The sequence below is a fragment of the Pelodiscus sinensis genome, chromosome 5 (genome assembly GCF_049634645.1).
Source record: "Pelodiscus sinensis isolate JC-2024 chromosome 5, ASM4963464v1, whole genome shotgun sequence".
Taxonomy (NCBI): Eukaryota; Metazoa; Chordata; order Testudines; family Trionychidae; genus Pelodiscus; species Pelodiscus sinensis.
This window is the reverse complement of record NC_134715.1, coordinates 5,062,667-5,090,095: the sequence shown is the minus strand read 5'-3', so window position 1 is coordinate 5,090,095 and position 27,429 is coordinate 5,062,667. Positions and strand designations below refer to the sequence as shown.

Sequence of the window (27,429 nt, the reverse complement as noted above, 5' to 3'; positions counted from 1 at the left end):
TGAGGACACTAAAGCAGTCTCACGTCAAAAGATTGCCCAAGAAGAAGCAGTCTCTTGTACAGGTTTCGCAATATAGTGGAATAGCTAGGACAGAAAAAGTGGGTGGTCCCAGCTTTCCAGTAGGCAGGCAATGATGGAGGGTGGGGAAGAGGAATGGAAGGCCATGAGAGGGAGGGGGGAGGGATCTAGTGCCATTGGGAAGAGGTGGGAGGGATCTGGTGCTCTGGGGAGGCAGGAAGGAGAGGGAACAGGAGGGATCCAGTGCTATGGGGAGGGGGCGCAGAAGGGAGCCGGGGCTGTAGCAAGAGGGGGTGGGAGGAATGAGGAATCCTGCATCTCCCTTCAACTCGTATTACCGCTCAGCAGGCACCTGGAATGCACAGGTTGCAGGGTGCATTCATGGGGCAGAGTGGGACCCCACCACCCACCTCTCCCAACCCCCAGTTCCCCCAGTTCAGTGTCTGCGAGCCTTGCTGCATCCCTCTCCTGCCGGCCTGTCATGCACTTCTGCCCCAGTTTTTGGCCCCAGCATTAGCCCCGCCCAGACCTTCGGACACACCCCAGGGGTTAGCACTAGGGCTGGAGACGGCGGCTGAAGCACGTGATGCAGGCAGGAAAGCGATGGGGCCAAGCTGATAGGCACCTAGCCAGGGTCAGGAGTCCCAGCCTGTGGATTCTGGAGACTCCAGTCCTGATTTGGGTGGGCCACGGCCCACCCCAGCTATGCCCCTGAAATATCATAGAATGGCTGGCTAATAAGCTCTACCTTTTTTCTTTTTTAAATTAATTTTGCCCAGATGTATCCTAAAAGCCACAGATGAGAAACTGCTCGGTCTCTCCCAGACATTGCGCCCTCGAATCTCTTCCATTCATGGGTGGATTTTTTCTATCTACGTGCAGAATACACTTTTCTGTGCACCGAGGCATGTGTGAATGTGCACTACCACCAGAAATAAAAAGCCTCGCTGTGGGCACTCTGCTAAGCAGCTGGGCAGCATCTGAATGCCTCCTGCAGGGCCGCACATGCATGTAGTTTCCAGGGATCACTGCAGAACACCATCGCATTAACAAGAAAAGTGGAGGGCAGGACAAATATGCCTTTGTATGAAAATACGGTGTTAGACTGCCACCTGCAGATCGAAGTCAGAAATGCTAATTTGGACCCCAACTTTACATGTTGTCATAATGTCAATTTTAGTCCATTTATCATAGATTTGTTTTAAATGTCTAATTGTCAGACATCACCACAAGATCTTAACTAGCTTTAAGCTTCCTTCCCCCTATCTACTAAACAATTTCTCTCAGGAGACACTTTTATCACTTACTGGGAGGAGCGTGTGATCTAAGAAAAGGGGAAAATTCAGCACCAGGTACCTGATTTTAGTAAAAAGCTTATTTTTCAAACTGCTCAGCACATACATTTTGTTAAATTGAGTCATACGCTATATATCACTGTGAAGATGGCCAGGCCTTTGCTCTATCCCAGAGTACCAAACCTATGGAACTTCTCTGCAGTGGAAAGAAATGTTCATGCTATTGCCAATTTTTCAACACCCTTTTCAAACGGGGACCCCAGGACTGTAAACAGCGTTCCCCAACAGCTGAATGCTGGGGGGGGAGGGGCTGACCAGAAGAGATTCAAATGCCACCCAGCTGATTAGCAGAGCGCCCGCAACCACTCACAGCCCGCAGCGTGTGTTTCTACAGATGGTGCACATCTCTATGTGCCTTGGGGCACAGAACAAAATTTGTTCTGCTGATGGATGGAAAAAATTAAGAGGGAACATGGACTGTAAGCAGCACTGATCTCCTCAGTGCCTTATACAGAGGTTAAATCAATGCTCCCCTCCTTTGCAGCTGCCCCTACTCACTGCTCCCTCTGAGTATATATCCAAGGCCCGGAGTCTAGGAAAGCGCCGATTAACTCTACTCTCTGAGCTGGGGTGAGGGTCGACTCCGCCACATTCAGTATTAGGCTGAGCCTGAGGAACGTGTCCAAACCAGGCTACATGGATACCCCTGTTGGGCTCTGAAACAGCCTTTGATTAGCCAGCTGTAGAGATATGGAACCATTGCACTTCCACTTGGGCAGGAAGGCTGCCATGACTAACATGCACATGGTGAACACCCAAGGCAAACTTCATCTGCTTCACGAATTTGTTGAGATTTTGCAGGTCTAGAACAGATTTGAGACCACCCGGCCTATGGGATTAGGAAATATCATGAACAGAACCCTCTGACCTCCTCTACTGTCCCTAGTGGTAGAAGCATTGGTACCTCCTGCATAAGAAGTTGCTCATTACAGGAAGGGAAATGTGTTGGTGAGGGGAAACTCATCTAACTAAGAACCACCTAGAGGAACTAATACGACGTTTTCAACTATTTACAGATGTACAAGTAGAAAAAGACCATTAGGGGATCGCTTGCCATAGCTAGAGGTGTGTTGCTTAAATGACTGTCCCTGGGGGTAAGAAGGAACTGAAGAGGCAGAGGGTCGCAGAGACCTGTATACACTGCCAGGAAGGCACAACTCCAGGGGGCTCCACAGCCAAGCCGATTATACCTAGGGAAAAACCTTCCGGCGACTGGGCATGCAGTGTGCGCCTACCTACTTGGAATTGACATGAGCAACCTCTCAAAGAACTGGAGACTTGCTACTCTGAGTTGTGAACCCACTCATCGACCTATTAGGTAATGCAGATTTTAAAAAACATGCAATGGAGATAAAATACTAAGTAAATCCCAGTCTAATTAATCAAGGCATTTTAAGAGACCATAATACTTACAGATTTCTTATAAACAGGTGCTTTAAAAATACAAATGGAATACACATGCAGACCAATTACAAATGAAAAAGTTATGAAGGACACACTTACCTTCATCTACTGTAAATTGACAGCTCTTATCATTGTAGAAAAGGATTTTCTTCTTATCAGGACGAGTAATAAAGATAATCTGGTCCCCTAAAGCCTCAAATGCAAATAAAAAAAGAAGTCAAACTACTAGTTGTTTCTTGCCTTTCCTTTTATAAAATGCACATAACCCTTATTTGTTGCTGTGTCAAACTAGCTAGCGAGCAGGGAAAGCCCAGGGTGACGACTTCAAGACACTAGAACCCAAAAGCACAATCCAGAGAGGGAATGCCACCACCTTCAACATTATATCTGGTAAGAAAAACCCTCACCTTGCAGTGAAATATCATTTTTGGAAAATTATTATGGCATTAGATTGGGTACAAAACATGTACAAAACAAGAGTGGAACCAAGCACAAACTTGGTGTGCTTACGTGGGTTTCTATTTTGATCAAAATAATACTTTGTGTAAAGTACTAAGAAGCTGTGTAAGACTAGGGATGTAAAATCCCATTTAACTGGTTAAACAGTTCGACACAGTGCTAACACTGCTTTTAGCCAATTAAGCAGGGTGGGCAGGAGTGGAGCCCCCGCTGCAGATAGGAGCCGCTCCAGGCCAGCTGCTCTCAGCGCCCCTGCAGGGGCTGCCGCTGCAGCTCCCAGCTCCCCAAGCAGGGGCTGCTGGCTCCCAGCTCCCAGCAACCTTATGCAGGGGATCCAAGTGGGATTGCTCCCAGTTACTGGGTAACCATTTCCCAGTAAGCATTGCCCTTTAAGAGTGATGCTTACTGGGTAAGCATTTAATTGGGTACCCATTAATATCCCTAAGTGAGACAATGAAAATAACTTATTCCCAGAAATAAAAAACAAATGTAGGAATTTTTAGAAGATTCAGTCATGAGAAGGTAAGAATATTGCAGCTGTCAATCTACAGTCCTCCAAGGGAGGGAAAACCATTTTCCACCTCAACAGAGTGACCTTCCCCAAACTAATCCCAAGGGAGACAGCTTTGGATTTGTGCATCACTTTGAAAAAGAGCCTGGCTAGCAGCAAGGAGGCAGGCCAGATAGAGCCATCAGCAAAGAAACCCATTCCTCTTCCATACAGTGTTGAATACCACATGGTATCCCTCAGCTAGGGTGCATCAATTACTAAGAACTACTCAAAGGAACTGATACTACGTTTTCAACTCTTTACATAGAACGAGACCATTAGAGGATCACTTGCCATAGCAAAAGAACTGCTCCAATGCTCCTCACTGTTGGTAAGAAGGAAGTGGAGAGGCAGAGGGGTTGCCCTCTGCTCAAAAGACTCTTGCCCCTTTGATGAATCTGACAACTACTATCCGAACATACTTGGAATGCGAATGCATTTTCTAATCTATTCTCTTCCAGAAAAAAACAATTGCTGCCCAAGCTAACAATACATGACTCCATGGATTTTATTAAGCATCCCCAAAGTACTCATCATTTTCCTGTTTCACCTGGTAGAATTCCAAATTATTTTCCTGACACAAGTCAAAGTAATGAAAGATACTTTGCACTTGAAGTTTAAATAGGGAAGCTCAATAATGTTTTCCCATATCCTCATTGCTCTCCAACCTGCCAAATGCTCTCTGTATGTAGGCTGCAAACATGTGAGAACATCAATGAGGATGAGGAGGGTCTGACAATATGGAGGACAATTCAGAGGATGAAGAAGGCCATACAAGTGGAAATGACATTCTGGTCAGACACTTATTACTGGATTATTAGAGGTTTATCTGTTTTATATTATCATGAGCTTGATATGTCTTTTCACTACATTGATGAGTGACTTTTCTATTACATTATGGTATTTAGATGACTGGAATCTACATATTTTGTAGATTTAGATCTGAAATTATATGCTCATTATCATACCAAAATTCTCCTTTCTGCTTACTAATGAACAATGTGTTGAATAAAATATAATCCATGCAAATTTCCTTTCATTTAAATAATTATATAGCAAAAATCTTTATTTTAAGAATTTTTCAAAAACTTACTAACAATTTAAATAGGTTGGTTCTACAGTAGAACCTCAGAAATGAATGACTTGGGAACGGTAGTTGGTTTCGGTTGTTCTCTCAAAGGTTCACAATCGAATACTGACTTAGATCAGTGATTTTCAAACGTAGGGTCATGAAACAGTATTGGATTGTGGAATGTCAGGCACTGGGGCTCCTTGCTGCAGGGGGATCAGGTGGTCAGTGGGGGTGTTAAGGCAGCTCCCCGCCTCTCCTGGCACCGCAGACTGTGCTACACCCTAGAAGCAACCAGCAGCAGGCCTGGCTCCTAGGTGGGGTGGGGAGAGCGTGCACAGGGCTCTGGCACTTCCAGACTGGGAATCTGCTGCTGGCTGTTTCTGGGGAAGAGCACGGTCTGCAGTGCTAGGAGAAGCAGGAAGCTCCTCAGCACCCCCATTGCACAGCTGATCAGGAGCCACTCAAGCTAAATCCCTCCTGCGCCAGCCCTGACCTCCCCAAAAGCCAGAGCCCCCTCCTAAGCTCCAAAGCTCTCTTCCTCAGCTCCTCATTCTATTGAAAGTATATTGGGTTGCAGAGCATCAACAATTTCTTCAACTGGATCATGAGAACAAAAGTTTGAAAACCACCGACTTAGATCATAGCAGCAAAATGAACAGCACATCTGACAACTATGACAAAGTGAAAATGAGATTGACAAATTGAAAAGAGCAATGGGATTAAATTCACAATGTAAAAACAGTATAAAACTAGAGAATGGGAGGTCAACATTTTTTTATAAATAGCAAAGAACAGGAAAATTGTGAAAGATGTAGTAAGATACCAATTCACATCTGGAAAAAACAAAGTCCAGTAAAGGAAGCAGTGGGTAAGGGATGCCACAAAACGGGACATTGTGCAATGCCATGCAGGCCACCAAGAACAGTGCAAGCAAAAAAGAGAAGGTATCAGTTAATAATAAGTTCACAATGGCAGGGTAAAGATCCTCAGTAGAAAAGACACCATGGGCGAAAGCTTTAATTTAAAATTGTCACTGAACCAGCAGTAGTTAATAATAATAATAATAATAATAATAATAATAATAATAAAGCATTCCAAGGCCAGAGCCTGCAAGACTGAGTCTAGATTATATTAGATCATTGTGGCAACTTCCATAGGAAACTGGAGAAACAAGAAAATTCAACAACAAAGTGCGGCAGTGACAAAAGGGCTTTTATCTGCAGCGTGTTCTGCTGTAACAAAGAGACCCCTGAACCTGCAAGCACTTTGTCAGAAAGTAAGTCCCAGCACATGAACCTGTTCAGTGAGAATATGGTCTCCCACAAAAGACTTGCTCTTTAAAATGCAGGCACTATTTATATGTAAGATGACATATCAATATGTAGTTTTAAAAGATCTGATTTTTATTTTCAATTGCTCACTGATTTACATTCTTTGATCCACAAGGATTAACAATTTAAGAGACAGGGAGTTCTTGCTCCTCTACTTCCCAGAGAGCATTAGAAAATGTTTCAGGAGGAACTTATTTTACAAAGGGAGTTCTGAGGTAGGAGATAATTTCGTATTTCTCTGCTTAAGCATGCTCAGACATTAACTAACCAGTCACCCCAGTACTCCTGGGTGCGAGGAGGGTATAGTACTATCCCATTTTATATACAAGGAAACTGCAACAGAGAGGCAAAGTAATTTGACCAAGGTCACAGAGTGAATCCGTAGCAGAACTTTCGACTATTATGATCACTCTTCCAAGACCACACTGCTCTGCTGCCAGAGGTACTGACTGTCCTCAGTTCTCACTGATTTCAGCTGCCATCCATCATGAGAGCTCAGCACTTAAAAAAATAAGAACCCAGGTGTCCCAAGCAAGGCACCCAGAAAATTATGAACTACAGATGTAAAATCCTGTTTAACTGGCTAACACAACATTTAACCGATTAAAGTGGGTGGGCAGGGGAGCGCTCCAGGACCTTCAGCACTGACCTCAAGTACTTGAACTAAAGGGTTAACTACAATAGCTGGCAAACTGTTAACTTTTTAGGACCAGACAACAGCGAATAATGCAAAATACAGGATTAAGAAACCAGATTAAGCTAAATCAAAATAAACCACTACAGAACCAAAATAGGAGCATCTACATCCAAATTTGCACAGGTTCTGCTCCCCATATAGGAACTTATAGATTGTGATCAAGTCATTCGCTAGCCCACTCTTTGATAAGACGAATAGATTGAACAGTGAATCTTAAGTGTTACTTACCTTTATGGCTTTCTGTGCATTGGGCAGTCCTTCCTCAATATCTTCCAGAAGGATTCCTCCGAGTCCCCGTTGGTCATGCTTGTCCAAGAGCCTGAGCAGAGCCTTTTTATCTTTCAAATTGTACTTTGGTTTGAAAGCATATTTCCCATCTATAACTTCTATTTTAGGATTGCTGACTAGAGCCTGGAATAGGGACATAAATTTTAAACATAAGAAATAACATGCACGTATATGTATATTTCACTCAACAAGCCGTCATTGAAAGATGACAAGTTTAACAGCAACATATCGTAGCTGACAATTAACAGGCTTAATTAGGAAGTAGACGAGGGATTAAGGATCTCAGATCCAGTACTGGTAGAATTCATCCTGATGGCACTTTATACTTCACAGAGGAGGTTGTGTACTATTTATACAATACACCTTAGGCTGGAAATTCCATAAAGACACTTCTGGCAGCTGTGTTACAAAAAGCTGCAGACTCCCTTTTTGAAAGGAGATGAGAGGAATAAAAATATCAGAGGATTAAAAAAAATCAATTTTTCTGGGTATAAATTCCAAAGAAAACTATTTACCTACTGCATGGAACTGATGTTATATTGATGTTACAAATGTGAAAGACATTACCCTGGGATGAACAAATCTGTAGTCAGTCTTCCCCAAGTGGTGTCAACTGGCACCGGCAGATGTAGAAGAAATTTAGAAGAGCAGATCTCCTGCACAGAAGAACTTTACCCATGATGGCAGCTTCATTGTGAAATTGAACACTGATTTCATGGGCAACTGAAATGAAATCGATATGTTCCTGTTTCACAGCCAGTACCACAAAGAAAGTTCTTCTGCAAGAGAGAGCAACTCTACTTAGTTTCTTTTGCAGCTGCCAGCCTGACCCTGAAAGGAGAAAGAGAAGAGACACAGAAAGAAGAAAGGAGGGAAAACACACAGTCATAATAAAAAAAAGTTAACTAATTTTGGTAGCCTACCAAATTTTCAGGAGATTATGTAAACCACCAAAGCTTTAAGCCTCAAACTTTAAGGTGAACTGCCATAATTTGATTGTTAACAGCCTACTAGACCACCATGCTCTTGGGGCTTTTGTTCATACTTGATCATGTACAAATGCAATAATAATTTAACACAAACTGTTTTCTTCTTAGCCTCTACAGAATAATGCTCTAATAGTGAAATCATAAAAAAACACTCCCATTGACTTAATCAGGGCCAGGATTTTACTCTACAGGTGCACATCCTCTGGGATTTAGCAGGGGTATAGTGCCAGTGAAATGTTGCAAGATATTTTTGTTACAGTCACACTACTGTTACTATAGCTTGTCTTATTAATGTAACTACTGATTGTTTTCTTGCTATTTGTCTATGTTAGGTGGTATTAAATAAAAGAAGCAAAAGAAGAGAAGCCGTGCTGTATTATGCTGATTGCATTTAAAGACATCAAACAGACTCCAACCATTGTGTTTTATGGAATTTTACTTTGCTATTTTACTTTGCTAAAGCATTCTGAAGGATCATAAAAACATTCAGTCCCATTAGGTAAAAAGTGTGTTACAAGGAGGAGGATGGGAGCAAGTTGGTAACATATATTGTATTTCCATAAAAGGGAAGAGTACATACAAAACAGTAACCTCCTAATAGACCCTTGTCATGCAAAACAAATAAAAAATCCCCAACTAATGCTATCACTGTGTCCTTAGCTCACCAATATTATGAAAACTGTAAAAAGCTTTTGACCAGAAAATAATGGTGAATATATAGATATTATTTTAGTCAAACTTTTTTCTTTTATTAACACCTGTATAAGATTTTCAAATCATGAAACAGTCTTGCATTTAACATATGCATGAAGATTCTTTGACAACTATTGGCTCATTGCATTGCATTAGTAAAAAATTATTTAACTTTATACCTAGATTAGTAAATGCTCTTCACATGATTCTTTTATACAATCTTTCACAAGTTTACAATAATTTTAATTTCAGAGTGAGCATTGCAACAGCGTTGGGTTATTCTTGAGAAGTAATACAGGTAAAGCGGACACTGTATACTTAGCTGAACAGTTGTATTATGTGTATCATTAAGTATGTATATATATGAGTTTAATTATTATAATCCATCTTTAGAGTTTAAAAAATTGTTTTCTTTACCTCACTCATTAACCATTGTTTCTGTCTGAGTCCAATATCTAAGTGTTGCGTTTCATCCAAAATTTCTTCTAGAGCTAATGGATGTGTATCACCACGCTGGTGCCGTGTCTGATAAAATAAATATTGTTTATTATTGCGCTGCATGCACTTAGTAAAATGTGGAACTTTATAGCAATTTATTAACACTGATAACATATTAGGGCAATCCTCCAGCCGTCAGGATTAGCTGGTTTTTTTTTTTTTAAATAAAGACATGACACACGGTATTTAAATAAATATTACTTCAAGGATTGGAATCTTTGAAATTGTGCTCTGGAATCGTAGTAAGAAAATGAATCTATAATGTCTGTTGTGATGAAGGCAGCACTTAAAATGAGTCTAAGTATAAAGGATAATTGATACTCCTAAACAGATGATAGAAATTAGCTCTGAAAGCTTTTGATAAAAGCTTCCTGAATAGCAGTTCAGTTCCCATCTCTGTTTAAGTCAGCAGTCTCTTGGCCATCTACTTACCTGTTAACTTGAGCTAGAGTCACTGAGACAAAGATAATTTTTGTCTCAACAACATTTCTGACATTCAACAAGTTGTTCTGTATGTCTGATAAAGTTCTTAATACTACTGCTACATTGAAAGATCAGCTTACATAAATACTTGCAGATTTACTTTGCACTGCTCAGGTCCTTCAGGGCATGGGGCTGAGGGCGTGGAGGGTGCAAGAGTCAGGTCAGGGCTCTGGGGATCTGTGGGGCAGAGTAGGAGGTGGCTGGGGGCAGGGAGAGCGTGAAAGTGAGGGTTGGGAAGTGAGGAGGGGCGTAGAGCAGAGTATCTGCTGCAGGGTTTTTCTCCTCCCCCAGCCACCAGAGGTGTTTTCTTCCACACACTCCCACCCTGAGCTATGAGGGGCCTTTTTTCTCCCCCATACCCTCTGCTTTGGCCAAGGGGCAAGAGGGGGGGAAAGGGTTTGGGGGCAGAGGGGCTACTTACCTGGTGTGGTGGCAGGCAAAATGGTGGAGCCCCAGGCCCTTAGTGGTATGGCTGTGCCAAGTGGACACTCTGCAGGTTAGCTCTCCCCTGCGGGCTTGCTGCCCCCAATAGCCACTCTTAGTATCTTGTCTCCCTGAACAGTAGCCCTGCATTTACATGTTATAGAAAAACAGTCCCTTTCCCGGTGCTTCCCATTTTCCGGCACAACCAAACCTTGACCTTCTGTAAGTCAGGAGAAGAGGAAGCTGCATACCACATTTAGTGGCCCTTGCGCTTACTCTTTAGGAGGAGTTCTTGAATAAACAGACTCTCAAGACGAACACACAGACACACACGAAAATATATATACACATTTCTGAGATGAAAAATTATACTTGAAATAAAACGACTATACCTTCATATAATTCACTATCTTAGCAAGGACTCCAAACTTGTAGCCAGAGCCTCCTGAGAGGGCTTTCAAATTAAACGACCCATTGTTGTGGTCTGCGAAAGAAGCAGAACATGTTCTCAGACATAGATTATTAGTTTTATACTTAACCCTATTTAAATTACATCTCTCTTTTTGGAGTTACTATCATAAATAAAAAGTATACATAATTCAGAAGTCAGACGTGGGCATTTTCAGAGGTTTCTTTGTGAGTGAAAATATGGCCCCCATGTAATTCTGTAAGAGCAGAAATGTTCAGATTTATGCTCTAAGGAGGAAGTAAGCAATTGAAGCATAAATCGATACCAAAGAAGTAAATTTTAATTCCTAGGCTTAATAGCTCATGTTTGACTTTTGTTTAAACCAATTTTTAAACTTGTATTCACTGAATATCATCTACAGGCAGTCATGGTTCCCACCCACCTGACTGAGTAGTAATGTTAGTTTAAAATGGCAAGCAATACAATACCAAATAAAACGTATCCAAGGATTTTAGGGCAAGCAAGTTGAGATTCAGTTTCATATCCTGCCCTGAAAGTAGGTCCAGTTGAAAATTTATCAAGAAACATAAGAGAAAAGTACTTTGCTGGATCAGGGACTGAGTGCTCAAGACACTATGCCGTGATCAAACCCATGATGTAGTATGAATCTGAACAAGGGGTTTTTTTGGGGGGGGGGAGAAGAGGAGGGATACCCCTCCAAGAGAACAAAAAGATTGTTTCAATAAAATTAAAGTTTAAATTTGTGAAAACACTGTTCTATACACATGCCCCAATAACTGTTTTTAACTCATGAATATTAACTTCATAATGTAACATTTCAGCATAATTATAATCAATCCATTAAGAAAAGCCACAAGTCAATTTCCACAGTGTCTCACTGTTTTCATATTCACTGAGGGGGTTTTTCATAATCAAAATGACCAAGCAGGAAACCTAATTTTCGACCCTTATTCACAATTGTTCTCGTGGGGGTGAAAAGAATCACTGAAACAAACTATAAACCCTGGGTACTGTGGAATCCACGTCAGGCCACAGGGGGCAGCAGAGCCCACAGCAATCCTAGTCCAGCACCTCTTCCCTTTTCTATTCCCATGTGGTTTCTAATCTGAACTTCTTCCACCTAAAACTGATCACTGTAGCAAAAACTGCATCATCTATATCAGAATCAAATGCCATCGTTACTGGTTTCTATACCTGAGCCAATCTTCAGACTGGAATTTGTAATCTTCTGGCAAACTAGACCCAATATACTATCTATACTTTTCAGATTTACATTAATTTAGGGAGCTCTGAAGCCAAACTTCTAAACAATCTAAAAAAACGTTCCATGTTTATTCATGAAGAATGAAATAGATGACCAATTTCCTGTTTATAAGTAGCAGCTGCTAAGTGGCTGTTATGAAAACAATTATTCACATAGATAATATGATTAACGACTTGGCTAGTGGAATGGAGAGTATACGTTTATAAAATCTGTGGATGATACTTAGCTGAGAGAGGTTGCTAGCATTTTGGAGGTAAGTTTTGAATTCTGAACTACTCTAACAAATTGGAGAATTGCACTGAATTCAACAAGATGAAACTCAATAAAGACACATCCAAGGTACTTCATCAAGGAAAACTCAAATGCACTCCTATACAGTGGGGAATAACTAGGTAGGTGGTAGTACTGCTGAAAAGGATCTGGAGGACATGGTAGATCACAACTTGAATATGAGTCAACAACGTGATGCAGCTGTAAAAAAAGGCTAAAATCATTCTAAAGTGCAGTAACAGGACCTGCCATATAGCAGACATGGGAGATAATTCCCACTCTACCTGGTATGAGTATGGCCTCAGATGGAATAATGCACCCAATTCTGATAACACACTTTAGAAAAGGTGGGGATAAACTGGAGAAAATATAGAGGAGTGCATTAAAAATGTTAAAGGTTTAGAAAACCTGATTCATGTGGAATAGTTAAAAAACTGGGCATGGTTAGTCTTCAGAAAGGACGACCAATGACAAACCTGATAACAGTACTCAAATATGTTAAGGGCTGTTACAAAGAGGAAGGTGATCAATTATTCTCTCTGTCCACAGAAAGTAGGAATACAGGCAATCCCCGACTTACGCGGATCCGACTTATGTCGGATCCGCACTTACGAACGGGGCTTTCTCGCCCCAGAGCTCGCAGGCAGCGGTCCGTCACCTCGACCTCCGGGGCGAGAAAAGCTGCTCCCGGTGCCCCTGGTCTGCTGGGGACCGTCTCCAACAGACCAGGGGCACCGGGAGCAAAGCCGCAGTAGCGGCGGGTTCCCGCGCTTCTGAGGCTTTGCTCTGGCAAAGCCTCAGAGGCGCGGGACCGTGCCGCGGCTGCGGCTTTGCTCCCGGTATCTCTGGTCTGCTGGAGACGGTCACCAGCAGACCAGGGGCACCGGGAGCAAAGCCGCAGCCGCGGCAGGGTCCCGCGCCTCTGAGGCTTTGCCAGAGCAAAGCCTCAGAGGCGCGGCACCCCGCTGCCCCTGCGGCTTTGCTCCCCGTGTCCCTGGTCTGCTGGGGGGGGCGGGGGGCGCAGCTAGTGTGGCCCCCCCCAGCAGACCAGGCTATTGTTGTGGACCCTGGGGCACAGCAGCTGGGGCGCTGCCAGTTGGTCCCGCAGCACCACTCTGGGCACTACTGGACCAACCCGGCAGCACCCCAGCTGCTCTGCCCCAGGTGTCCTGATTCAGCCACTGCTGGTCAGTTTCAGCAGCGGCTGAATCAGGACGCCTGGGGCAGAGCAGCTGAGGTGCTGCTGGGTTGGTCCAGTAGCGCCGAGGAGCGGTGCTACTGGAGCAACCCAGCAGCACCCCAGCTGCTCTGCCCGAGGCGTCCCCAAGTCAGCCGCTGCTGAAACTGACCAGCGCAGACTACAGGAAGCCCGAGGCAGAGTTGCTCTGCCCCGGGCTTCCTGGAATCAGCCGCTGATCAGTTTCAGCATCAGCTGACTTGGGGACGCTTGGGGTTCTTAAGTTGAATCTGTATGTAAGTCAGAACTGGCGGTCAGTTTCAGCAGCAGCTGAATCTGGACGCCAGTTCCGACTTACATACAGATTCAACTTAAGAACAAACCTACAGTCCCTATCTTGTACGTAACCCGGGGACTGCCTGTAATGGATTTAATGTACAGCAAAGGAGATTTAGGTTAGACATTAGGAAAACTTTTTAACTATAGGGGTAATCAAGCTCTTGAACAAGCTTCCAAGAGAGACTGTGGAATCCCCATGAGCGGAGGCTTTTAAAAACAAGTTGGACAAATGTCTGTCAGGGATGGTCTAAGTTAATGGTTATTAACCTTTTTGGGCTCAGGACTTGTTTGTAAATGTTTATGGTCTGCCACAACCCAGTAAAGAGAGGCTCTTGATGATTTTGGTCAGCTAAGTCCTGGCCCCTGAGGGAGGAAGAGGGTTCAGTCCTGACGTTCCTGTGCTAGAAGGCTAGTTGCGCTCAGCTTGGCTTTCTGTTCTGGGCATTGAAACCTCAGACCCTGATCATGTCCAGCCCCTCTGACTGGACCAAACTTGTGCGAGTGGAGTTGTACTTCTATGTTTACTTGCCAAATAAACGTAGGGTAGCTAGTTTTCAACCAAACGGTCAGAACCCTATGATTCTGCCATAATTCAGGGGACAGGACTTTCTGAGTCCATCCCCTCCCCCCCAATCGACATTACTGTGATTCAATAATCGCTGGCACTGTTTCCATCTAAGTCTTTTGACTGTAAAATTTACTTGTGTACAGAACAACCATCTACTACTGCATTAATAGCTCTTTATTATTTATAATAATCATTTGTGTTACTGTGGTACCCAAGCACCGAATCATACACCAGGATTCTAATATAAAAAGTGCGGTACAAATACAGAATAAAGGACCATCTCTGACCAAAGAAACTTACAATTAAACTACAAGGCAGTTCTAGCAAAGCTTTCCTCTTAACCATCGGCCACTTTATCAGTCATAAAACTAGTTATATAGTACTAGGTATCAGGATCCGTCACACAAATGAACAGCTCTCTCAGCAGTTACTGTAGCATGCACAGTAGTTAATGAACGTTACATCAAACATGTACATTAATGAATACATATGCATAAGTTTCTAAAAATACTCAGTCTTCTTGTCTTATGCAAATAAATGTCTAATTTAACATATGCACAAATGTCAGCCAGAGAAATAGAAATTAAAAATAACTATAGCAGAGGTTTTCAAACTAAACAATTTTCATAGCTAGATGGCTGGTCCCATGACACAGGCTCTTAATTTCTACCTACTAAATTTAACCAAAAGACAGTTAAATACATTAAGTACTTTCCTATTACTTTTGCATGTAAACAGTCACAGCAGTTACCACAGATAAGCAGCAAAATGGGATGATGGGAAAAAAATGAATGGATCTCTGCATTTTAAATTGTGTGTTATTTTATGTAATCTCTCTCTCTCTCAGCCCTAATCCATCAACTACCTGAACTCTGGCCCCAACACACTATCGTGAAGTTATTGTTTAGAGCCTGAACAGCTCTATAGCTGAGCAGGGCCAAAGGCGCTCCAAAGAGGAGATGCTGAAGTGACAGATCTGGATGGCTGAATCTACTGTGCTACCAAATACTTGATTCAGGAGAGGAGAAGGAAAGATTATAAATTGCTACTTCAGGAAAATGAAGAAAAATTCAAGTTATTAAACAAAATGTTTGGGAGAAACCACAGACCTGCTCTTCAGCTGGAGGCAGAAAAGCTACTGGCCTGAATGGAAGGGTAGGGTTTAGTCCTAGAGACTCCAAAAACCCTAGAATCTGGAGGCAGTCCATAGGTGGGAGTATTAACCCACCTTCAGTGATGAAAGAGGAGAGAACATATCCACAGCATGACTTTGCTTTATGTTTCCTCCCTTCCCCTGATTCTTTGATTTTCTGTCTAGAACGTAAGCTCTGAAGTCAAACCCCATCCTACAGTCCCACAAACAAGAGCTCACAAATCCATTCTTATCAGAGACACAGGCCAATTCTGAATTTTTACAACCATACAGTTATTCCCCTTATTCAAGATAACGGTTTTGTATCTGTTCAAGGTAACCTAGTGGCTCTGTGAAGACACACTGGTGCAGACATTCCTTGTCTACTACGGTGCCTGCCTCCCAATTTATGGGGAGCAAAGTGTTTTTGCCTCAAGGCATTAGTGCTAGGAAGGCAGGCAAGTAGTTCTGCGAGTACCCCCCGCCCCACACACACCTGAGTTGCTCAGGCAGCCACAGACCCTCCGTCCTTTGCCTCTCAACCTCTCTCTCTCTCTCAAGCCCACTTCAGCAAAAAACTCTTCTCCCTCCCCCACAGTGCTCCATTCCCAGTTTCCCCTTTTCTTTCTGCCCTATCCCCCAGACATGGCCACGGGCCCCCACTGCCTGCCCTCCCAAGGATGTAAATCAACGTGTTGCCCCATATCCCTCACAACATGTTCTTCCCTTCAGCCAATTATGAGTCCTTCACAGAAACAGGCACTGAAGAAATAAAATACAGGCCACTTCCTCATTACATTACTCAATAACACTACCAGATATGTTACAAACAATGTCCCCAAAAGATCAACAAACTAAAACGACTGCTACTTAAAAATCCACCATCCAACCAATACAAAACCCCTCAAGTATGCACACATATTACTACCACATAAATTCATGGATTTTAAGGGCAGAAGGGCCCACCTTGTTAATCATATCTGACATCTGGAATAAAACACAGGCCAAAGAATTTCACCTAGTCACTCCTGAATGTTAACAGGTTGAACTATAGCACATCTTTTAGAAAGCCATCTATTCTTGATACAAAGATTCCAAATTAGTACAGCACCAATTTAACATGTTAAACAACTAGTCATCATGGCTGGAGTTAAATTCTGCACATTTTGTGTGGAAGGAAAAGTCATCTGTGGTATGGATGAGAATGTAAAGGATGCAAATTTGTAGTTGTAGGTTGCAATGGGGATGGGAGAACTTAAATAGCAACATCCAGTCTTTCTTACAGTTGGCTTGCTGGTATATGCACTTATGTAACTGTAAACACTTAACATAATCTTTGTTTGACATAATATAAATTAATAAATTGATGCAATTCTCAAAACACAGAGCACTTCAGAAAGAGAAGATTCAATTCAACTCCATCAGTAACCTACTGTTTTATAACTGGCCTTAATTCACTCCAGCAGAGACCTTCCCAGACTAAAAACTAAGTCTGACAATGCTCCAAACAGGCTCATACAATACAATGGTAAAATGCTGTTGCCCTGGCTCCACCATTGCTTTGACTGATGATTGCCCAAGTGCAGTGTAGGAGTGGTAGCTAGCAAAATCACTGGCACAGACAAGGCCTACGACTCTCTAGTACCATTTCTGAGTGTTTGATTTCCAACTGGGAATTCTATAGTTGGTGAATACTTTCTTCTAAGCCTTGGCACACATCAACAATCTGCAAAACACACTCACCGATAAGCAAGTCAATCTGAACCCAGTCCTCAAAACCTACCACTGAAAAGCAACGTAATGCCTATCCAAAAGTGAAGGCATTTCAAAATCAACAACTTTTGAAAGTCTTTTTTTTTACCCCCTCATTAAGGCACCACAACAGGGTACCAGCAATGTTATATTTTGTGGATCCAGTCTAACACACTATCATATTGTAATAAATTTAAGACTTTTGCTAAGGACCCATCATTCTCAGTCAGTAACTGGTGGTAGACTCAGAAAGTGGATTATCACATTAGGTGGTAGACTCACAGAAAACATATTCTATTCACTGTGTTTAAATTTAGCATCCCCTTGCTTCATTAAAGGGAACTGTAATTTAAGTTTCAAAATTTAATCTACGACTACACCCACACTATCCACGTTGTCTTTTCAGAAGAGGCGGGAAGCATTTGGCACACCACTAGTTATGTACTAATTTTAATTGCGAGTCACTATATAAAAAGATTGTGAAACAAACTTTCAAAGTTGTCAGATTTTTTAAGTGTTTACTTTTTTTGTTTTTCATATATAATTTCCTTGACACATTTGCTAATTATTGTAGAGACTTAACATTAAAATCAGGGGCTTAGGTAAGATTTTACAAAAGGGTATAAACATACTAAAATTGAATGCCATGTCAAAAACTCAAACAGATTCTCATGTCATAACTCCAAGTTTAGGACTTCACTGCAGATTAGCAAGAAGGACATGGACCAAAATAGGAAGTGGAATCAAATAATTGTTATATATTATTTATGATATAAGAGTGTTTATACATAGCATAAGTCAAGATATAACAAAATAGACCATCTCCAGAAACTTCAGTTGAAAAGTTGGAAAACAAAGAAATAAAAGCAAGCTGCTTTTATTTTGTATCACTAAAAAAAATGAATAAAAATAAAAATCCTCTGTATGAAGAAAATTTACCAAAAAGGTTACAGACCTAATAAATCAGTAAATCAAGATCAGAGAGCACCTCTATCTCCACAACTGATAATTTACGGTTCAAACACCACATTATGTAAAAATCCTGTCAAAGAATTAAATCAAAGGCAACCACGTTGTTCTCTATTAACCTGTTTAATCTACCTGGCCATGGCGCATTTATCATGTATTGTAAGTATACCTAACACTGGATGGAAACAGAAATCAGCAGGTACCGTATTAACATTTCAAATATCATGCTCTGTCTTCCAGCTCAAAGCCAAAGCATGTCCTCACAATCACTGTATTTCTAACATACTCACTGTTAATCAGCTCATATGGCGAAGGAATAAGATAAGGGATGGGATAAGACTGTTTGTTATCCTACACAATAACGTTTAAATTTATGAATGATTTACACCTGGGGTGGTGGGTTTGATGCAAATGAGCATAAAGGAAGTTGTCAGCAGCATTACCCTAGCCAATAGTAGTAGAGCTCCATTTTAGCTGTGCAATAGGCTGCATTAAAATACAGAGCAGACCAGCGCTTTTTCAGCATCCTTTCAGATAAGAGGTAGGTCTGTACCTTTTTTAAAAATTGTCTTATGTTTATATTGATTATTGAAAGAAAATATATCTTTGGTCTAGAAAAGAATTCTACAAAGCCTTTCTCCTATAAAAGACAGCACAAATTTTCTTTGTGTTTTAAGCAGGATTTTACTCTGCTTCAATCCTTAATCTGCTACTATCAGACAAGCATTTTTACCATCTGTGCATTAATGGAAAATTGATGACCACTCCATCTTACAAGAAACCCAACACACCCAGCCAATCCACAGTAAATAAAATGTATATGATGTTTGCTAGCTAGTAGCTAATTTCTTGCAGCCTTATTTAGTCAATTTTTTCTAAGCAGATGCTAATAGAAATATTTTTATTTAGAAAAAGCTAATTCTGGAACAAAGAAAAACAAAATATGTTAGAGTATTTATTTTTCAAATATAAACAATAAAATAATCACTAAATGGCTTAGAAATGACAGTGCATGGTGCCTAGCTAGGCTACAAATGTGTTCTAGAGAACTGGTTTGTTAGACTAGCACAAAAATCAACCTCATCACCTAACATATCACTAGAGTAAATATATGATAGTTAATCCATCTGCACAATGCAGACAAGTCAGAGTCCATGAGAGGTTTCTAGATACCATCACCCGAAGATGTTTGTCTAGTTGTTTTTTATTTGAGACTTCCTCAACACTGCATTAAAATGAGTCATTTTGCCTCTGCTCCTCTGAATACAATTCCAAGTAAGCTTACATTATTACCACAGCATCCACAGAATGACTTTTGAATAAAAAACCTAGAATAGAAATTATAGAACTCAATTCATTAAACACTTAACTGCTACTAAATTCTGTTCACACACAATACCTGCAATGCATACTAAATCAAAATGGCTCAACGTCAATTTTAAATATTCCTAAAAAAAAATGGAAACACAGTTTATCTGACAGTTTTCAAAGATGTGCCCTTTCTTACTCTTGTCAGTGCTGTAGTTAATTTTGATGGATCTGCAATGAAGCTTTTAGTCTGGTAGTTCATGATTACAAGTGTTTGAAAATGACTAAACAACTGCCTTGGCTTTAGTCATGTCTGGGGGATTATAGTCTCTATTAGACAGCCAGCACCTCTAGAATTCTATCAAAAATCAGCCCACAGCTGAGTAACTGGCCTCCTTCCCCAAATGTATTTATAACGTAGAGTTATATGAAATTCTCTCTTCAATGGATAAAATTAATTTTCCTAGCCACCATTTAAGAAGTACTGTCTTCAGAACATCAGTTCGTATATCATGTACCTGAATTGCTAGCTAACAAATATCAAAGAGGTTAACAAATATTGTCTTACAACTTACATTATTACATTAATTATAGCTAAGACCCGAGCTGCATCATGGGATGATCTTAAAATAATAGTGGCTGAGTTGTGGACAAGACATGGAAAACTGTGGGAAAGTAATAAAGGACTTGTATTAATTTCGGTAATTTAGAAAAACCACCGTAGACCTATTCGTTTAAGAAAAATTTGCTGGAACAATATAAACATTCAACTATTATGCTGTGCTTGTGATTTGGTTTTTCGGGGGGGGATCATCAGACACTTTGGTGCAAGTCCACGGCTGTAATCAGGGTGGACTGCATGGAGCAGCTGGCCAGGGCACAAAGCTGGGGAGGCACAAGAGGCTCAAAAATGGCACAGAAAAAAATTAGGGAAAGAATAGGAGAGCCCTGCTGAGGTAAGAGATTGCCAGCATTACTTCTGCACTGTTGCTGGGGGTAGAGCTGACTTCAAGAGCTGGGACCTGGCCAGCTACCATTGCTCTCTGGCTTCCAAGCTCTGAAGGCAGCGCTACTGCCACAGCAGCACAGAAGTGAAGATGGAAATACCATGTCCACTACTGGCTCTATCCCCTACTATTTCCCCCCTAATGTTTCTGCACGTCCCATCCTCCGCTTTGTGCCCCGAGTAGCTTCTCCACTTACCTCCCACCACGGTTACAGCCCTGTGAATAGACATATTCCACTTCCCAGGTGCCACTCCGGCACCACTGGCTAACACTACCACTGCAATTCATTCTCCACACATCCTCCCAAAAAGAGATGAAAGGGCAAGATGAAAAAGAATTTTGAAATCTTATTTTATCTGTTATCTTAAAAATCATATTCTGAAGAAATCTGCATCTAAATAATTATTTCAGTTTATAAAAACTTTTATTAATATTTGTAAATAGTCCTTTTCTTTATTCTTAGTTAGCCTTTATCCTCAGCTCCCACAACACATTTTCCATCGATGTACTCGTCCTGACAGGGAAACTCTGACATCTCACTGATGTCATAATTTCATTTTGGTTTTCAGTTCGGCCAAACAGAAGCCCACAAATCACATGATGTACACTAGATACAAAATAGCAATGCAATACAACGTAAGCTAACTGCATACTGGCTGTTTCCTGTTTTAAATTAATAATGGCCCAAATTTACAATCTATTGGTAGATTCATATAGACAAACTGTTTAGAGTAAGTAATATGAAATTTGGGCTTTATCATTTTTCCTTTCAATTATCTATAGATAGTGGTTCTCAATTTTGTAAACAAACTATTACTGCTTTCTTTACAATAAGCATTTTCTGGTAGTGTAGCATTTTGATTAAGTAAAGTTAAATAAAATGTAGCCAGGCATAAGGATGTAAATGACTAATCAACTAGTCAACTATCTGATAAAAGCTTATCGGATAGCTGACACACTAATCGACTAGTTGCTTCTCCCCGCCTTTGCTGCCTCTATCAGAAAGAGGCAGCAAGGCAGGGTGCTGGAGGGAGCTGACTTAAAAGCCGGTTCCCCCCAGCTCCACCTCCATGGGAGAGGGTAGGGGCGCAGCGGTGGCATTCCACCTTTGGAATGTACGCGAGTCCCCTCTGAGGCTCTTGTACATTTCAAAGTGGAAGTGCAGCATGGAGCCTAGGGCCAATGGGGGACTCCATGCGGCATGACCCTACTGGGGCTTTTGTACATTTCAAAGGCGGAATGTCAAGTAGCACCTCCACCTCTGAAATGTAGCAACAGCCGGGCGGGCTCTTGCTACATTTCAAAGCAGAAGCACCCTTATCAACTAATCAAATAGTTGATGGACATTCCATAGACTATCCGATTAGTTGATTAAATTTAACACCCCTAGCCAGGCAGACTTCCTGGCAGGCTATACCTTTACTCATTGTTTTATTTACCAAACAAAAAATGTATCTGAAGATTTTTGTAAGAAATTTTAAGTGAGCAAATCTGCCTCATATTCAGTGTAATTGCATATGGTATAAAACACAGCTCTACAGTCATCTTTCATTAATCTATCTATATAGTTTAGAAATGTCTGTCAGAGTCTGTTCAAGAACTCCCCCTAAATGGGAAGCAGTAGGGCCACCAAATTTGGTAGGCAGCTTCCTCTTCTCCTAACTTAAAGCAAGGTCAGGGGTTGGTTGTAATAAAGAAACAAGAAGCGCAGGGAATGGGATTATCTTCCTTCCATAACATGGAAAGGGAGGGGCAGAATGTAAGCGTTCGGTGGCACAGGCTCTGCCTTCCCAAACTGCCAGCCTGGCCCTGGCCCACAGTCCACCCAGAGTGCCCACCCTTCCCATGCTCCAGTCGGGAAGGCTGGAACCACTCAGTGCACTGCCTCGTCTCCTTCCCTGGGGAGGCCATGCTCAGTATGCTGCCCCACCTCCTCCCCTCCCTATGGGGGGGGCGGGGCTGTAGGTGGGGTTAGGGGAGGCAGGCCCCACCCCCAGCTGCACCAACTGCCCATGGGGCAGAGAGAAGAGGGATGTGATACTGAGTGTGGCCACTGGGGCAGCCGCACCATCAAGCGAGTGGCCAGCAGGGCTGGGGCTCCACCATCTTGTCTGCCCCCCTTCTTCAAACCCTTTCCCCCTTGGCCACAGAGCCTGAGGGAGGGGGGGAAAAAGGCCTCTGTTGACCAAGGAAGAGAGGGGAGAGAAAGTTCCGCCAGATGGGACCTCCTGCCCTCAGCTCCTCCCTCACCCCCCCATACCCCAGCCTCCCCACATCCCCAAGGCCCTGCCCTGAAGGACCCGGGCAATGCTGGGCAAGTCTTCTAGTCTACTATATGTTTGAGCGGTAAGATCCACAATTTGATAGGCAGCTTCTTTTTATCCTAACTTAAAGCCAGGTCAGGGTTTGGTTGTGCCAGGACAATGGGATGTGCCTGGAATTTGACTGTTTCTCATAAAATGGAAAGGGAGGGCTCTGCCAGTAGGGACAGTTATACTGTAGAATGACCATAGGGGACAGCAAGAGGCCAGAGATGGGGATGGGGACAGGGACAGCAACACTCCGCTGGGGCAGCAGGGGGAAGGTGACAAAAGGGACAGCTATCTAACATACATTTCAGAGAACGTGTCTGTTTGTGTGTGTTTGTCCGTGTGTCCCGGGGAACATGCTCCCCTCCCCTGGCTGTGTTCACTGCAGCAGCAGCAACCGTGAACAGGAACTTCTCCCCTGGCTACAAGCTGCTGCAGTGAGAGAAGGCTGGGGCTGCCCTCTCTCTCCGGGGCAGCCTGCATACTGAACCCTTCGTCTCCATACCCACCCCAGAGCAATGACTTAAATGTAGAAAAACAAAAAATATTTGAGTTAAGCACCTGAGCAATGCTGAGTAAATCTTCTAGTTGGTTAATATCAGAGCTACATAACTAATGTCATATCATATCCTTCCTGTGTGAGTATAGCATGCAAGAGACCTTTAGATTTTCTTGCCTAATCTTCAGTCTTCTTGTACCAAGTTTGTGTAGGAGAATTTATATATTAATTTACATACAAAATACATATTAAGAAAACTTTAAGGCTGCACAATCATGCTCTCGAGAGTTCTAAAATACCAGAATGAAGTTGCCTGTATGATTTTAATTTGGGGCTATAATGTGTATTAATTTAAACAAAATTAAGACCACTTCACTTTCGAATGAGGCTGTTCACTCAGGGGCTTAATGCAGTTTGATTAATCCACTTTAAATTCCTACCGTTAGTAAATTCTTATTAATGTTCCTGGATGTCCCTAGACAAGCTCTTAACTATGGAGTCACTCCCGGTCCTCTGTACTATGCAAAAGCTACAATATTATACAAAGACTGCTGTTTAAAACTGTTCATAAGTAAGGCTACATTTGTGTCACAGAGGTCTAGAATTCTTTGACTTCTGTGATCTCCATGATGCGGCTGGCTCCAAGGCTGCTTGAGCCAATCAGGCAGCCCCGGATCAGTCATACTGGCCACTGCTCAGGTAGTTTGGGTTTGGGAGAGGGGTAGGGCTGGGGATTGGGATGTGGTGTGGTGCTTACCTGAGGAGACTTCCCTACTTCTTAGGGGGAGCAAAGGCCAGGGGTTTCCTCTGTGCACTGCCCCTGCCACAAGCTTTGCCCATGTAGCTCCCTGCCAATGGGAGTTGCGGGGACAGTGCATGGAGGAACCCCCCGGTCTTCCCTCCCCCAGGAGCTGCAGAGACATGCCAGCCACTTCTGGGAAGCAATGAAAATTTGGACTGGGGCTTGTTAGGAAGCGTGCATGTTAACGGAAAGGGCAATAATAGCACTTACAAAGGAGAAAATTGTATTGTAAACTAGGAGAGCAACTGAAAGTTCAATCTTGCTTTTGGAAACTCATTCCCAAAACAGTTACAATTTCTAAGTGCAATAGGATTCCATGTAACCAAATTCAAATGACCCAGACAGCAAAACAACATTGCATCCCCACATAGCCCTGTCGATTAAATACCAACTGATTAACGTTATGGCGGTGGGAACTGTGACACAGAAAGATTTCTGAATAGGAAGAAGAAAGCGAGAATGGAAATGAAAAGAGGCCAAGAGGAGGGCAGAGGAGACAGAAGGTAAAGGAAAGACAACGGGAGTAGGGGGAGGAGCTGCTGGGGACAGGATGCTCCTTGATGCTGCTTGAACACTTCCCAACACTGACAGCCCTGGGCTCTTCAGGCACCAATATAAATACTGAGGGAACAGCCAACTCCCTCCCCTAATGCTGTTTGTGCTGGGAAGTGCTAAAGTAGCACTAACAAGGCTCCTATTTCCTGCAGCTACTACTCCCCCTCTTTGTCTTCCATTCTCCTCGCCACCTCCCCAGAAATCCTGCAGCTTAACAAAGCATGTCCATTTACCCAAACATGCAGTTACCCAATGGAATCAGATGCCCCACAGACCATTCTAAGAAACAGAACTGTACTGTATTTAAAACTACAAACACTTTCACACAGCTGGAACAGAATAAGCCTAAAAAGGAAGAACTCAAAAGAATGCCAAATGCTAACCGTTCTAGTCGTTCGGCTGCACGCATTCTGTAACAGCACATGGGTACTTTGTTTTGCTAGAAATGTCATGTGCACAGTGTGCGTTTTCAAACCACTAAAAACTAAGAGTAGCAAATAGAATGTTTCTAAAGTCATCCCATGTAGATGTAAATAATTTCTGCAAGACTGCTTCTTTGCAATATCCTTGGAATAAATGAAAGATGCTCTTAAACTTTACTAGCGTTTATATTGATGCATGCTACAGTGTATTAGTCTTGCAATAAAATATATTTTAAAAAGTCATCATGCAGGCAAGCTGTGCATTTTGATCCAATATATTTTTGAGTTAAAGCAAAATAAAGAGCCAGGTTAATGCAGCGTCACTTCAAAGGTAACGTACATAGCCAAAGCTCCCCAGTTCAAAAATATTCACTGCTTGCCACAGGAAAGTAGCTGCCATTCTGAAAGTAAATTTTTCCAACTAGGGAAAATAATCTGAGTTCCAACTCAGTTGGAAAAAGAAAAAAACAAATCTGACAATTTTAGAAGCTAAAAACATCATATTTATCTTTGTTTTAGCCTACAGATCTGCTGCAGTGAGCACAATAAAAGGACTCCCCAAGGATGGCAACCTTCAACACCAGTCACTGGAACGAGACTACATCCCTTTACCAATATCTTGGTTTCCAAGTGCAAAAGATTTACCCTTTCCATGATAACTGGAACACGGCCTGCTTTATTATTCTGGTTATATTTATCTTTACTGTAGTTTCTCTGGTGGCACTGGCCTTCCTTTACGAGCTGCTTGACTGTTGCTGCTGTGTGAAAAATAAAACAATGAAAGACCTAGATAATGAATCCAACCCGGTGAGAACCATGATGGACACCTTTAGAAAGAGAGAAACAGAAGTGGTGTAATAACTAGAAATCACAGAAGAATCCACAAACAAAGTGAAGCCTCTTGCATCTCATGAGCAAGTTGTGTGCTTTTTGAGCCTTAAATATCATTATAAGCAGCAACTATTTCACTTCTGGATGTGAACCTGAATGGCTAGCAAAATCTGTATACGGTTTGAATGTTATGTGGGAAGATTTTTTGTTTTAAATGAACTTTTGTCATCTATATTTAATTACTAGAGTAAATATTTGTTCATCAGAACAATTCACAATGTTGTATAATTGGAAAAATACAGATCGACCTGATTATCACCTTCACTCCTGCCATCTCATGTCTGTCTCCTCCTTGGTCTACTGGATTCTTCCATATGTCTGTCTGTCTGTCAGCCTCAAGCAATACACCTCAATGTGAAAGGATATTTCTGTCCATGCATGGCTGAAATCAGGGGAGAGGGGCTACAATTCCAGAAACTCCCTACCCTTTAGCAGCTCTCCTTTTGGAGAAAGTCGGTATGACATTTACCCAAACAATAGTAATCTTCTTTAAAACGAATTTATTAAAAAGAAAAAAAACCTCAGTAAGCAAAATAAATGGTTTTCATTACATATTGCATCTGAATACTTTGCAAAGCCCAATAAGGCAGGGTTTCTTCTTATATAGAAAAAAATGTTCATCCCTAGAAAAGAAGTACCCCTCTGGTCACTTCTTGGTAGCACCAGACAGTTTCTCCCTGTAGCTCAGAGAAGCCCCACCCTCACCCAAACTGCTTATCAATTCCTAAGTGTTAAGAGTTTGTTATCACATCAGAGTGAGGTCACCTCCATAAATTCCACAAAGGAGTGCTCAGTCAAGAGTTCTGTCTTGACGCAAATGAGTGCCTTTTCACCCCCAAAACAAGAACATCTCACCTAAGAGATTGCCTCCATCTTCTTGTCTCTGAGATTGTGATTTCACAGATCATTTCTAATCTCCACCTCGACTACACACTCCTCAGTAGTCAGGGGCATTGTCTTTTGAGCTACTGATCTACTGTTCTTGGCTACAGAAGTAAGAATACACCTTCATACTAGATGAATTGAGTTCCTGTCTTAGGGCAAGTCTATACTACAGATTAAGTTATTGAGGTACAGCCACCACAGTAATTAAATGTATTTTGCATGTCCACACAACTCTCCTTGTGTCAGAGATGCACATCCTCGCCAGGAGAGTTTGCAACGATTTAACTGTCAGTGTAGGGAATTGTGGGGTGGCTTTTGAGAGGCAGGAACAGTTAGAGTAAGCAACGCAATGTTTACACTGACACTGCATTAACCTCATTACATTGATGAAAGCACTATGCCACTCAGAGGTGGAGTCATTAAGTTGGTGCAGTGGGTGAGTTGCATCAGTGGGAGCTACATTTTAGTGCAGATGCTTACAGAAGTAGGTCAATGTAAGCTTACTTATGGTCGACCTAACTCTGTAGCATAGATCAAGCTCCCGATGACCACAGTCAGCTAACTTTGACTATTTTATAGTCTCCTATCAA

At 42.1% G+C, this 27,429-nt stretch overlaps 2 protein-coding genes across 4 annotated transcripts in view; one reads left to right on the top strand and one right to left on the bottom strand.

Moving 5' to 3' along the window:
• GTF2E2 (general transcription factor IIE subunit 2) overlaps nucleotides 1-27,429 on the bottom strand; it is a 43,841-nt gene that overhangs the window by 5,855 nt on the left and 10,557 nt on the right. The window contains exons 3-6 of the mRNA XM_006125382.4: nucleotides 10,653-10,744; nucleotides 9,274-9,381; nucleotides 7,115-7,297; nucleotides 2,877-2,970 (exon numbers count right to left, since the gene is read on the bottom strand). Coding sequence (XP_006125444.1) covers nucleotides 2,877-2,970; nucleotides 7,115-7,297; nucleotides 9,274-9,381; nucleotides 10,653-10,744 — 477 coding nt within the window. The remainder of the gene's footprint in view (nucleotides 1-2,876; nucleotides 2,971-7,114; nucleotides 7,298-9,273; nucleotides 9,382-10,652; nucleotides 10,745-27,429) is intronic.
• Nucleotides 18,532-25,921, top strand: SMIM18 (small integral membrane protein 18). 3 transcript variants are annotated; one of them, XM_006125381.4, is made up of 2 exons: nucleotides 18,532-18,702; nucleotides 25,583-25,921. In XM_006125381.4, the coding sequence occupies exon 2, from the start codon at nucleotides 25,628-25,630 to the stop codon at nucleotides 25,919-25,921; it is 294 nt and encodes a 97-aa protein (XP_006125443.1). In that variant the 5' UTR covers nucleotides 18,532-18,702; nucleotides 25,583-25,627. The 3 variants fall into 3 exon arrangements, with proteins under 3 accessions (XP_006125443.1, XP_025041588.1, XP_025041587.1); XM_025185803.2 differs by lacking the exon at nucleotides 18,532-18,702 and adding an exon at nucleotides 21,079-21,207; XM_025185802.2 differs by lacking the exon at nucleotides 18,532-18,702 and adding an exon at nucleotides 23,879-23,983.